Genomic DNA, 15,056 nt, shown 5'->3' on the forward strand with positions numbered 1-15,056 from the left:
GAATCATAAGAGGTAGAAAAAAATGAAGGGAAAGAGAAAAGAAACTGCTGTTAATTAAAGTAGAATTGGAACTGATGACGAGTTTTTGCAGATTTTTATATTTTTCTTTTACTTTTGATTTGATTTTTGTATTCCACATATGTGGTAAATTATCTATTAAGTAGAGGTTATTGTAGTCATTTTATTGAACTAAGGGAAGTTAGTGTAATTTTCTAAAATTGGGGGGAGCTAATGGAAATTGTTAGAAACCTCAAGGGAGGTTTCTGAAATTATCCCAAAAGTTAATTCAAACTTTTTATCATATTTCAAATGGAAAAGTGAACCGTTGATAACCGGCAATTAGTATTGCGGCAAAATTAAGCTAAAATAATCTCAGGGCGACAAAGTGCAACGTATCCCTAATTATAGGGGGTTTAGTCCAGTTAACCCTTCTTTGGTATGTCAACTGATGAATCCGTCTAAAACAGGGATACCGAGTAAAACCTGACTAAAGTAAACAAACCATTAGTAAATGTGGAGCGAATTTTGCGCTCATATTTTCATCTCCTGTCCATGATAAAAGGAGCCCACAATCACAAATCAATTAGGGAAGGAATTCCTATCTTACTGCCAGTTATGTTAATTTAGAATCGTATGTCCATTATTTATCTTTGTTTACAAATTCTATGTAGGATTTTTTACTCCAATATTTTTTGAGAGCTCAAGAAGCTCGATTTAGACTTCGATTTTGATTTTAGTTTTATCCTCTTCCGATATATCTTCCGTGTTTCAATATTCTCTATTTGAGAGTTTTGAGAGCTGAAGCTATTTGGTATTCGAGTTTGATTTAAACTAGAATTCTCAACTTGTTACATATCTGTTTCTATTTCATCCCCCATTTTGACAGTCTTGAGAGATCATGATATTTGATATTCGAGTTTGATTTCATCCTCTTCCACCATATTTGCGTCCTTCATATTCTTGAAACTAACGCTCCTGAATAATGGATCAGTATATATTGGAGAATATATTGTCAAGGCTTCCACCCAAGGACCTCTACACATGCCAGCGCGTCTGCAAATATTGGTATTCAATAATCTCCAACATAATCTCAAGTCCATTCTCAATCCTCATAACCTCTCCAACTGCAGTTTTAAATTACAATGCATGTTTGAGCAACGAAGACGTCGAAAAAGCATGGAAGAAGGTTCCTAAACCTGGTGGAATGCACACTAAATATATTCGGCTAATTGGTTCGTACAATGGCCTAATATGCCTTCGATATGAAGATTACAACATGGCATTGTGGAATCCATGCACGGGATTGTTTAAAACGGTAAAGAATAATTTCCAAATTGATTATCCATTTTGCGGGTTTGGCCCCAATTCGTCCACTGCTGCAGGTGGTTATGTAATTGTATTAGGATGTAAATATTTTGTCAGAATTGGTGTTATGAATGACAAACTTGGGCAATATGTCTGGAAAAGTATTCAGCATAATAAAGATTATGTGTATCGTGAAAGTATTGGGGTTCTTGTGAATGGAAATCTTCATTGGCCAGCATGTTGGGGTATCAGGAAAAAGGTGATTTTGTACAATTTGGATGAAGGAAAGCTGGAGGAGTTCAAGGGACCTGATAAGCAGGAAACAACAAACTTCAGAATTGGAAATTTTAAGGGAAACCTTTGTGCAACTTTTAAGGATGGTAGAATGTTTGAGATTTGGGTAATGAAAGATTATCGTGTCGAGGAATCTTGGATGTGGTTGTATAATATTGAAGGATTTGTACTTCATGATGCTTTGGTGCCACTAGGGTTCTTGAAAAACGGTGATATCATTATTGAGGTAGACAGGCGTTTTATAGCACGGTATAGTTTTGCTTATAAAACTGCAAAAGTTCTGAGGTTTCTTAGAGGTACTAAATCTTCTGCAGTTTCATTTGTGGAGACCCTGGCTAAACCAAATATTTGAGATTTTCTTGTTAGTGCTATTATCAGGATCATGGTAGAATAATACATGAAGTTGAAAATTTAACTGTGATACAGTAAGATAAAATAACCTTAATCTAGAGAGCGTTCATTATCTTGCTAATAGCATCTGCTCATGATCATGTGGATGTGGAACTCTTGCCAAATCACAAGTTGATGTAGGCCTGCTAGGGCTTTTTGCTCTGATTAATGAATTATGTTGCGTTTATTTGTTACTTAAATCTCTTTTCTAGTTTTTTGCAGCCAAGTTTGCTGAATAATTTATTTTCCTTCCAAGTATTTAATGACTAGTAGGATAAAAGAGCATCCAAGATCTGATCGATATTGGAAAGAAAACTATTTTTCCCTTGTGTTGATTTGTGGTGTTGTCTTGCTCTGTCTAGTTTGGTAAAGGAAATTCTTCCCATGAATAATTGGAAATATGAATGGTTCAGAGCCTCGAGATGCCGGGTCACTAAGCGAAAACAATCATGTTTGCCTTTTTCTTTCCCCCTTCTGTAAAGCAGTCGTTCACTGCAGATAAAATGTGAGTTGGCTTACTTTATTAGGTTGTCTATGTTTGCTAATTTTTTTGAGTTTCTTGACGAAGAACATGTTCCATTCTAAACTTCTGAGGCATGGATGTTTAAATCAACCTCATTATTTCAAGTCTGAAAACATTGTCATAAAACTTCCTGATTCCACTTGCCAGAGATTCCTGGACAGAGCTTGCCACTTCACATTCAAGTCTGAAAACATTGTCATAAAACCATAAAAGGAGCTTGGCTTGTCTGAATTTTATTTTATTTTTGAGGGAGAAAAAACATGTTGGAGTTAATTGCAGAGAAATGTAATAGTCTTGATATTCTTCGGTATAGCTCCAAGGAAATGTACAAATTAAGGGTACGTATGCTTATCTGTATGCAGACTCTGGTTTCAGCCAAGGTCACTTTCCACTGAACGTTGGATATCTGTACTAAATGGACTAAACAAAGTGTCTCCATTCATTTAGAGAGAAAAGCTATGCTTGTTCTTGGCATCACTAGCAGTGTGCCAGAAATTGTAAATCTGCAGCTAGAACTCACCTTTGCAATTGTAAATCTCCGTGGAATTTTAGTTTGGTAATCACGTTCTTTTCCTACCATAACAAGTCATCACCAATTGGTTTTTTTCTCTATTTGGATACACATTTTTCCAAAAAAAAAAGGCCACTACTCAGAAACCACAGGTAAAGCCAAAAGGAGAGGCAGGAGGAAATGCCACTCTGACAAACATGAAAGCAGAACACTAGAAGAATTTAACAGATATCCAACGTACTGAGCGTTGAATGCATCAAATTACCAAGTATCTTGGGTGAAGCAATTACTCAGTTTTGGTCCTAATTTCAAGTTTACTCTCCATTCATATGCTTCAATCATGACGAACATGCACTGTCTATCTAAGAATTCATATATCAAGAAGAATTCAAAAAAATATCTAATACTAGATGAACATCGAGATGCAGTTATGCTGAGAAAAATTTATCAACAGCTTTCGGTCAAGTGAACGCATCCTATCCATGGTTCAAAGACTCGGCCGAGTCCAAGACGACTCAGTTGAGTCGTCACTGGAACGGACCCCTCCGATATGACATCGAAACGAGAAAATTTCGAGATATTTGACTCGCCGAGAACTCAGTTAAGAAGTCACCATAAAGGGTTGAAATGATCGAGTTACTCCGAGTCATCCCAAGTCAACTCGCCAAGATTTTTTTTTGCTAATTTTACAGATTTTCTTTTGCTAATTTTTTAATTATTTTTATTTAACATATCTTTTTATATTATTCACAATTTTTAGAATATTAAATGCTTCAAAATTTGTGTCTCATTGAGATCGTGACCGATACGTCGGGGCCAATATATCGAGACCTATGTAGAATAATTCAAGCCACGACCGCGACTTTGAACCATGATCCTATCTAGACAAAAACCAGTTCGAACTTCACTAGGCAGAAAAACTTCAATAACATAGACTTGAGATACCAAGAAAGAGGTGAAAACAGCAAAGAATGCTCCAAATCCAAGAACCACAGAATAGTCAACACCTTGATTCAGCATTGGTTTCCCTCCACAGAAACTTCTATCCCTCACACAGCTGCTTCCACCATTGGAAGGGTGCTATAATACTTTGCTGAAAATTGAAAAGGTGGACAAATTGTGGAAGAAGAGGCCATTAGAAAGTTGTTCAGTTAGTGATAAACTTCCTCTTTCATATCAACGTGACAGCTTTGCTTGAGACTATAGAGGAAGGAAGGAGAGACCCTTGGGCTACACACTGAAGCCCACTTGGTCATGACGGTATATTCTGTAATTGCAAGTTTGCAAGTCAAACTATAGAGATGAGCCTACGGTTCATTGGTATCAAAAGAATCTCCTCAACGGTGTTGATTGGTTGATTTGTCATTCCCGTGGCTTTCAAGTAAAATTGTTCTTTTCTTGTTTTGAAAATGATGTTCCCAATCTCTGGGCTTTGCTTGAACGAAATTTTTTTCTTGACTGTAGAGCCAAAGACTTGTAAAGTTGCAGGAATTTCAGGGTTGGAAAAAAAGTAATAGGAACTGAAATTCTCCTAAAAGATTTAAGATAACACAATATATTCATGCACTGTTAAAAGAATACACATCAAACAAAGAATTATGCTAATGAAAATTTTATTATGTTTAAACACTTACGTGCCAAAATTGGCCTTAGTATTGATGCGAATCTTGAATATATCATTACAAAGCATTAGGCCCGCCCTTTCTTATAATCCTTGCAAAGATATAAAAAACAAAAACAAAAAAACTGAGGCTCCATTTGGATTAGCTATATTTGGGAGTATTTTTGAAAAATTTTACAGTAGTATAGTTTTTAGAGTATATTTTGGGATATTTTTAAAAAAGATTTTAGAATATTTAAGAGTAATAGAGTTTTTAAAATATATTTTGGATTATTTTTTAAATATTTAAAAAATTTTAAACTATTTTTTAAAATATCTTTTAAATTATTTTTAAAAAATTTTTATAATATTTAAAAAATTAACGGATTCAAACAGAGCATGAGCCTTCTAGCATTGTTTTGCTATTAACAAGTCCAAACAAGTACAATTATCAATATGCCGGCTAGGCCTTGTTGTACTTTTTCTTAACACATGTTACCCTGTTGTCCCTCATCGTGTCATGTCATTGCCAAGCTTGGTCAAAGAATCACGCTAATCATTTGTGTTGGAAAAAGCTTTTTCACGGTGTTTTGGCTACAGATCCGTTGAACGCCAAGTGTGAAATGCCTCCTCAAGTCATGGCTTTTTCACCGTGTTTTGAAACAGTTGTGCAGATTTCTTGTTAAGCTTGAGCGTCAAATTTGATATGTCTCTTAACCTTTTTTATTTTTGTCGAATCTAACTACAGACTCTACAAAGGTGATTGCATTTTATCGAGGCTTTTGTTAGGTTAGAGGCTTTGTTTGGATTGTATTTTTTTTGAATTTTTTTATAAAAAAATTACTACAGCGATTTAATATATATGAGATAAAAATATAATTGAAAAATATGTTAACGAAAACATAATAAATTTTCAAAGAAAAATTACAATCCAAACGCACTCTTATTACAAGAAGAAAGAGGAAAAGGGAAAGTCGGATGAGAGATCTCATGATCATCAGCTAAACTCAATCATTGTAATTTACCACTTATTAGATTAAGTTGCCAGCTTTTGCATACATTGTAGGGATTAACAGCAGAGACTCAACTAATCATTGCTTGTAAATAAACAACACTCTTATTTCTACCAAAAACAAAACAGTAAATTACAAAGTGATTGGCGTAATGTTTGGACCGTAGTATATCCAAGGCAATGCCTTGTGCGGTTCAAATAATTGAATTCGGACCAAGATAATTTCAAAATCTACATGTTTGTATGTTTATGCAAATTTGTACATTTAGTTATTTAAGGTGTACATTTTCTTAAATTGCTAACGATCTTGGCTTTTCAAATATAGTTTTCAAATATGGTTAGGTACTCCTTTATGACTTCTCTCTCTTCTCCAACTTCTCTTTACTGATTCTTTTCTCAAAATCTCTCTTCCTCCTATAGGTTTCATTTTTGCCATTTTCCTAATAAAGTCTCCTCTAAATTTTTTTAGTGGGAGATGTCTATTTCTCCTAGGGTTCCTAGTGAGAATTTCTGCTCTCCTAGGAGTTCCTAGTGAGATTTTGTGTTATTTTTTCTTATTTTATTGTTTAAATTTGAATTTACTTTAGATCTAGTTGTTAGATCTGAATTTGTTTCAGATTTGGATTTATTTTGGCAGATCTCATCATTTTTATTGAAACTTACAATTGTTGATTAATAGATTTGATGATTGCAACATACACAGAGTGGGCTGCAGCAATTTATTCTATGAGGAGATGATTTTAAATTTTATGATACTTTTTAGATCTGTTTTTAATTTCACAGGTCTTTGTATCTATTAAATTGTAGATCTACAATTTTAGTTCATGTTTTCTCTGCCATTAGGGCAGCAATGTATATCAATCGTATTGGATGATTTCCAATAATCTATTAATGAAATATGTTTCGTTTCGTTATACTATATAATAATGAGTTGTGGTTAAAGGGAGTTTGATTTCAACCGCATGGATAGGGATTTTTTGGGAATATAAAATGTTGTGTAGTTTTTTAAAACTTTTGGTACAACCGAGAATAGCATATGTTTAGGTATATTTACCGAAACACCCTCATTTTGGTACATTTAAATATTTGATTTATGGAGACATTTGGGTATTTTTTGGAATATGAAATTATTTTGCAACCATTTTTGCATTGAGTACAACTCAGATAAGTTTATGTATTGGTGTAATTATTGAAATGATGTTATAGACACATTTAATTGAAATGTGGCTTTTGTTGTGCAATTAACATAAAGACATATTAACACGTTATGCTATAATTAGCTGTTGGAAGATATTTCTTTGTCTGAAACAACTTATGTTTGCTTTTGGGCGATTTTCAACTAACATTTGCGGGGCCTTTTGGGAATGATAAAATTATAAAAGTATTAATAAAATAAAGTATACAAGTGTGTGCTGCAATTAGAATGTACTATTATTAATTTTGTCATATTTGATGACTATTTCTTTTCAGGATGTATTATTATTTATTCAATAAAAAATTCTCTTTAACCATAGACTCTAAACACCTGCGCAATGCATGGGCACTCCCCTAGATGTTATTAAAAAAAAAAGTACTCCTTTATGGCTTTGTCAGTAATGAAAATGACTTAAATGGCCAGCTATGATTTTGTGTTGTAAGATTGCCCTCCTATGTTTAAGTTCATATATTTTGTCTGCTTCGCAAGTATCTTTTTTTGTTTGTTTATGAATTTACAAATATTTTCAAGGCATTAAATCGCTAAAAAACCTACTTTTTGGATTAAAATGGGCTTCATCTTTCTTAAAACTGGTGAACTTATTATGGAAATGATCTGTCTAAGCAAATTGTGAAATTGAAAATTCGTAAGATGGGTGTAACATTTGAAATTTGTAAATAAGGTATGGGTTACTGTTCATAAGTTGTAAGAAAAATTTTAAGCAAAAGTTAGAAACTATATTTATGTGCACATATTAGCACTCGTATGTGCCCATTCGAGTATATATGTGCATATTTGGATATGACATCCATACTCATTGTTACAAGGGTGATTTAGTCATAACGATAAAGTATTAGTTATTTTAATCCATAAATAGTAATCCATATCCCATTAACAAATTTTTTTAAAACTCTCTTCTTCATGAATTTGGAATTTTTTGGTTCCATTTTCCAAATTTTTGCATGATATTTCTTGTGCTTTGACTTCATTCAATATTTTTCAAGGGTTAATTCTTTTTTTTTTTCTCTTTTGCAAATTATATTACTTTCTATCAAATAATGATATTTACGAATACATGAAATCAACAATTTGAAATAAATTTTTTCTTTTTATGTTTATGGGTAACTTTGGAATCTAAATAGCTACAAAATATAAATTTGGTTAGTTTTGCCATTTTGTGGAGTGCCAAAATAATTAGACATGTAAAATTCGTTCTTTGAGACTTTCCTTTCCATAAATGGAAGGGATCATGAGAGGCAACTCTTTTGTGCTACCCAAAGGCCAAATGCTGCTCCTATGGCATTTGTAGGCTGCAAATGATAGCTTACCAATCTATGAAATTGCATTTAATTGGTGCTCTTTAAAATAAACTTGTTTGCCAACGAAATAGAAGAAGCAAGTGGTACTAGAGTAATGTGTTGATTACACCCAAAAAAAAAAATGAAAACTGTTAAATGGTGAGAGTAGATTTAATTAGTACCAACAGTCAAGATTCATTTCTGAATTTCATTTCTGTGTAGATGGTGCTAAGTACTTGGGTCTGGATTTCTACAATTGTAATGGAAAAATATAATTGTGGTTCATATATGTTTAATTTAAACTTAGGTGAATGAAATTGATTATGGGATGAAACTTTCAACGGATGACAAAATTGGGTCAATGAGTCCAGTATTCCCTCAACTTTTACCAGTAGTCTTATTTGGTCTTTGAACTTTTAAAACAATCTATTAGATCTCTCAACTTATAGATTTGGTTCTAAATGGTATAAGTATGGTATTTTCACTTTATCCTCTAAAGTTAGCTTTAATGTCTATTTTTCCCTTTAAATTTAAAATTAAGGCATATCAACTCTTTTCAATAGTAAAAAAAAAACTATTAAATAGTTCACTAATTTGATAATTTTAAAAGAGTCTATTAGGCCCTTAAAATTTTTAATTTGATTTCACTTGGTCCTAAGGACAAATTCAATTAAAGACAATTTTTCATTTTTCTCCATTAAGATTTAGTTCAATGCAAATTTGGCCCTTCCCGAGTTTATAAAGTAAACAAAATGTTCTAGTTTAGTGGTTTGATAAATATGGAATCTTTGACCCGTTTAACTATCAAAAAATGATAGCAACTCCTTTAACAAATCTGATTCAAGCATAAATATTATGTTATAATATATTATCATGAATAGTATCCTTTTATGAATAATAAAAGGAATTAATAATAGTTTTTTTCTTTTACTGTAAAAGTGAGAAGTCTCAAATTCAGGACCTCTCACCTACACACTCTCTCCTCATATCATCTAATCCATTCCTTCTCCATCGACTAGTTGGTTTGAGTGATCTTTTAAGCCATTAATTTAGGTAATGAGATAAACAAGTAGTAGGTTACATGAGTTTCACATCGTGTAGCCGGAACTTGTCTGTAATTCACTGGAAATTACAAACTGCCGGCTTCATGTTTTCTACAAAATCATTGGTAAAGGTTGAAAGACTATTCAAGTTATTTACCTAATAAGATATACATTGTGTTTTTATTCATTAAACAAAATTACGTTATTACTTTAATATTTACAATTTTACATCTGTTGTATTATTGTTTGTTTGGTACATTTACTATGGTGATTGAAAATTGCAATAAGTCCGAATCCGTGCCACTTCAACTCTATCCTAATGTTAAAATGAATCTTGTATATATGCCTACTTTGACTCTTCATCAACTAGGGGTGGCCACGATTCAAATTTGAACCAGAATTGATCCGGCAATTTCTTGAATCGGAATTAAAATCATAACCATGGCTAAAGATTTAGTTTCAGATTCATCAAAATTCTGAATTGAAATCGGAATAGGCGATTTATGACTCTTTCAAATTGTTCGAAAAAATATTTGCTACCTAAACTGTTTGACTAGTTTAGAGTCTAATATCAATAGTCAGCACCTAACGCCATAGCTCCAAACGTAGCCCAACAATCCATTGTCCCATTCTATTAGTAAATCTATACCTTATAACTAATCTAAATTCAAAACCGATCTAATCTAATCAACAATAAAGTTCTTAATTTTTTACATTTATTGTCATATTTTTTTAGAATTCATTTTATAATAACATGTATCTAAGCATAACTAAAAGAACTGGAACCGTAATTAGAAGAAGCCAGAACCGTAATCAAAATAAAATTGGAATTGAAACCTAACCGAAATCGGAGGTTCAAGAATTGTAACCGCAACTGCCTCCATAAGAGTCGGTTCATGTTCCACCTTTCAAAAGAACTAGAACCACGATTTTGAAACTGTGGTCATGCCTACCGCGAACCCTTCTATGGGCTGGTGTTTGACGTTACTTGGTCGGTGCTTTAACTAACTAGAAGACATGTTAGTTAGTAGATGATGGATCATTAACACTTCAAATCTCTCATTTACTTCTGTCTTATCTTTTTTTTCTGGCCTCTTATACTTCTTTCTTTGCCAGAATTAATTAATGCATCAATGTCCTCGTGTGCTCTCTCAGACTACATAAAACCCCGAAAAGAAATAATCCAATCTTCATCGGTGCTTCAATTTGCCTTCAAGGCCGTTGCAGTGATTATTTTTTGGTAAGTTTTTGACAACTCTTTCCTTCTTGTTTCTTTATTTAATCTTTATCTCTGAGAACTACTTAAATGCAAAAAGAGGACAATAGCCATGAAATTAGCTTTGACGATAATGCCATCTACAAACGATGATATTATAGTTTCCTAGATTGATGTTTGTGCAATACAAGTTAGCAGCATATACATTCATTAACAATTTCATATTAAATAGATTTTATTTGAAGAATGTCAGTCGACCACCTGACTGATAAAACGATCAATTAAGATCTCATGTAATCAATGCAATATATTGGTTTTGAACCCATTTTTTTACTCACAAAGAAATTTAAATTTCACTTCATGAAGAATCTTTACAAGTGAATGCTTGTAACAATCTTGGAGCCTCTTTCTTCCATTTTATACAATCTGACACATATTTCACGAAACGCCCCAAGCAATAAGCCACTTGATTAGCTTCCTTATAAGGCCATTGAAAACACCTAACTTGATATTGTTGAAGGAGAAATTTGGCATTGTCAAATTGGATTTTTCGTGTTTTGAACATCATTTTGGTCATTTTGAACATTGCTATTGTTTTTGGAGATTTTTCTTTTCTGTATGGCATTATATCTGGTACATAAGTGATGAGGTTGGTTCAAAGGAAAGAAATTGATTTCATGACATCCTCCATCATAATCTCAACGCATCTAGCACAGTCTGCACAGATAATAAAGGCACCTTTGAATGTCTATGCTCTATTGAGTAACCAATTTGTGTCGTCACATAAAAGCAGCTTTTTTGTAACATATGTTACTTACAAACACATCGTACGTTTGTTCAGAAATTTTGTTCATTTTGGCATAGTATATTTGTGCCTTTGGTAATTCCTCCGAACTTTCATAAAATTGGATAGTTCGTGCATTTAACAGTTGAATGTACCAAAATACATGATGTTCTTCCTCAATCAAGATAATGAATTTATCATATTTTTTCCAGTGTACATATTAATAAGCTTCCAACCAACCTTTCCACTATGACACTAAACTTTATTTTTTACCCAGAAAATTAAAAAGAAAAAAAAAAGGAATTTGTCGCTATCTTCTTCAGTAAAGGACGTAGTTAATCTCATTGACTGATGATCCATCTAAAAGTACATGCTTAGATTTGCATAAAGCCCATCTATTGTTGTCTACGGATCTGTTTATAGTACATTGAAGCTTTAGATTGCCTTCATCTAAATAACCTAAACAAGAATGACAAATGAAGAAAGAAAATGTTGGCTTTGCTCTGAAGTTCTCCAAGTCATGGACATGGCGAAAAAAGCGATACTACTTCTCCTCACTGTAATGGCTGTTTCTGGGGTCTCCCCCACTGTTTACACCGTGGGTGATGTTGGCGGCTGGTCGTCGTTGCGTGTGGTTAACTACACTGAGTGGGCCGCTGCCATAGAATTTCAAGTTGGAGATATTCTGTGTAAGTATCAAATTTTACATATCTTGTTAGTGATGCAATATATGGTAGTATTCTTTTTTAATGAATGGTAGTATTTGTTATTGGAGTTGTGATCTTCCTGTCGGTATTTAATATTAATCTTTATGTTCGTTATCATAATTGGATAGATCGTCCAGTCTAGTCTTCTCCTAATTCACGATAAATTACATTATTTGATGCGTTAAGTTCTCCCCAGTTTCATAAGTAATTCAATAGTTAGTACCAGAATTTTAAAGTTAATCTGAGGTCAACAATTCTGACCTTTTTGATATTATTTATCCCTATAATCTATATATGACTATAACCCTCACATACATTCATTTTTTTTTAGTAGTTCTTAAAATACTCTTAATTATATTTATCATGTTAGCTTAACCTGCACCTATTTTGTTACTAGCAATTGTACCTCAAAATTCTCCATAACTAGTGAGTTGGCAATCTTAATGACCTGCAAACTAAATGATAAGACGTTCTATTGCAACAAATTGTTCATATAATGGCATTAAGAAGTGTCAAATTTGGATCAAGTCGATGTGTTTAAGACTATATAATTATACATCTTGAACTTGACAGTTAGGGGTGGGAAGGATTTCGGAGGGGTGGAAGGTAAAAAAAAAAAAATCCATATAATTGTACTTTGTTTCCCATTTCTAACTCACTTGAACTTTGATCAATTCTACGTTTGTAGATTTTGAGTACGACCCGGGGTTTCATAATGTGGTGCAAGTGAGGCGGGAAGACTACCATGCATGCAATGCAAAAAATCCCATAGCCGCCTACTCGTCAGGCAAAGACTACATCAAAATCAAGAGCCCTGGCCATTACTTCTACATCTGCGGTTTTGTTGATCATTGTAAACTCACTGACCAGAAGGTTGATATTAGGGTCCCTAAACATCATTGAATTAACTTCTTAGCAAGTTTATGTAGAGTTGTGGCTCTCATAAAATTAATCAGTTAGCTCAAATGCAAGAAATTTCAATCAATTAGATATGTATCCTTGGTCATACCATTGAACAAAGTAAAACTTGTTGATCGGCAGTGTAGCTAAGTAGATTTGGTTAATGACCATCTATTAATGAAGCGAAAGGTGGGATTATGTAGTTTTTGTCAAATTTGTCTTTGATTTTGTCAAACAAGTATGTGTCCGATCAACTAGCTCAAATCCAAATAAAAATTGATCACACATGTATCCTTGGTCATACTATTGAACAAAGTAAAACTTTTTTGATTGGCCGTATAGCTAAAGTACCCTTGGATAATGACCATCTATTAATGAAGTGAAGGGTGAGATTTAGCTACATAATGAGTTTTTTAAGTTTAATATGGAAACTATGTAGTTTTTTAGTGAATTTACTGTTAAATATTGAGTAGAAATAATAAAATCTTGATGATTTCTTGAAGTGTTTACGGAAAAAGTTAATAAAAGCTTCCAAATGTGTACCGAATCTAGAAAGTAAACGAAGAAACAAAGTCGGACTTATATACGTCTAGTTATGTCATATGTGTTCCAAATTTGTTTTTGATTTTGTCAAATGAGTATGTGCATGTATGCTTCTAGTTGTTAGGAACTTTATTCGGTACTAGTTGTGATTTGGGAACAATGAGTACCGCGTTTACAAATTGCAAATTATTTTGGTTCCGTAGGATATGAAAAACTAATTATATGATTTATCCGCACAATAGTTTATAAAACTTTTTTTACCAAATAAGAGAGAAAAAAGGGTAAATTACTCGTAAACCCTCTGTATTATTGCACTACCATCGTAAAATTTTAAAGTTGTCCTCCTATAGATTTATGTAAAGTGAAAATTCAATAAAAAAAACATCTCCGATTATAGTGATTGATCAAGACGCAGTCCAAAAGTGCGTGTCATGAAACTAAAATATCAATTTTAATCCCTTATAATTTTGCATAAATATCAACTTAACCATTCTTGATTTTACATTTATCCACATAATCCCTCTATAATTTTATGTGTAGTGATTAGACCCTTTTTGATTTAGTGCCTAAGTAAGAACAATAGTGGCATTTCAACTAATGATATCACGGAAATTATTTTTGGTTAAATTTCCAATTTACCGAAAATTGTAAAGGGATTATGTGTATATTTTAAATCTTACGAGGGTTATATGGCATCATGCAAAAGTATAAGGAATTATGAGTAATTTACCGGAAAAAAAAAAGTTGATATGTTTTATGGTTTGTTGTTCGCAACGGATCTTCTGTTCCACACTTTGTGTCACTCTCTATGCCACTTTTTACTATATTGCTATTTCTCCTTTATAAATATCATATTTTAGTTCTTTTTTGTTTCCTTAAGATTCAATAACTATTAATTCAGCAAAAAATAAATACAACAGTTTCAAAAAAGTAATATATAATAGAAAATTTAAAAATATAGCAGAAAATTCAGAAAAAATCTCATTTTTTTATGCATTTTGATTTTTTGAGTTTGTTAAATTTTGTGTGTTACTGAATTAATAGTTATTGGATCTTAAGGAAACAAAAAAGAACTAAAACATGATATTTATGAAAGAGAAATAACAATATAGTAAAAAGTGGCACAAAGAGTGGCACAGGGTATGGGACAGAAGATCCGTTGCGGTTTTCGTTTGCAGGAAAAGTTGATATATTGCTTCTCATTTTGAACAATTATAAAGCCTCCACGAAATTGATTAATAACCGCTAACGAGTTTTGACTAGTCATGATTGGAAACAAAATATCTCGAACTTCTTTGCTTGCCGTGCCCGTGCTGCCGAGGCCCAATATGACACAAACATTTACAAAACGCGTCCATTATAACTTTGGACGTTTCTTGACTAGAAAAATATCCACTATCGTTTAGTCACCAAAATTAGTTCAAAATCAAATCAAAATTGATTGCAGAGTTGGAAATTTATCCTTGCACAAATCCTCTTTAGTGTACAAAATTTTTCTAATCTCCCCTAAGAATTCATGCAATAGCATGTACATGCACGTCCAATATAGCTACACAACAATCTTCACATGGAAGCTTAAATTAGATGGGATCATCAATCTTTCATCAAACAACGATTGGGTAGAGTTTTCACCAATGTTATTAACCAATATTAGAAAAGCAATCTCAAAATTTATTATATATCAAATCCGACCCGTCACACTTAAACCAAGATTTGTTCCATTTATTTACTTATA

The 15,056-nt window shown here is 32.7% G+C and overlaps 1 protein-coding gene and 1 long non-coding RNA gene across 2 annotated transcripts; both read left to right on the top strand.

Moving 5' to 3' along the window:
* Window positions 1–982: 982 nt before the first annotated feature.
* LOC113705731 (F-box/kelch-repeat protein At3g23880-like) lies at window positions 983–1,951 on the top strand. The gene has a single exon (XM_027227649.1). The coding sequence runs from the start codon at window positions 983–985 to the stop codon at window positions 1,949–1,951; it is 969 nt and encodes a 322-aa protein (XP_027083450.1).
* Window positions 1,952–10,321: 8,370 nt separating this feature from the next.
* On the top strand, window positions 10,322–12,966 carry LOC113706454 (uncharacterized). Its single transcript, XR_011820280.1, has 3 exons — window positions 10,322–10,411; window positions 11,681–11,860; window positions 12,567–12,966. It is a non-coding gene; the product is annotated as an uncharacterized lncRNA (long non-coding RNA).
* The last annotated feature ends 2,090 nt before the right edge of the window (window positions 12,967–15,056 follow it).

This window comes from Coffea arabica, chromosome 8c, assembly GCF_036785885.1.
Source record: "Coffea arabica cultivar ET-39 chromosome 8c, Coffea Arabica ET-39 HiFi, whole genome shotgun sequence".
In the NCBI taxonomy this organism is placed as follows: domain Eukaryota; kingdom Viridiplantae; phylum Streptophyta; class Magnoliopsida; order Gentianales; family Rubiaceae; genus Coffea; species Coffea arabica.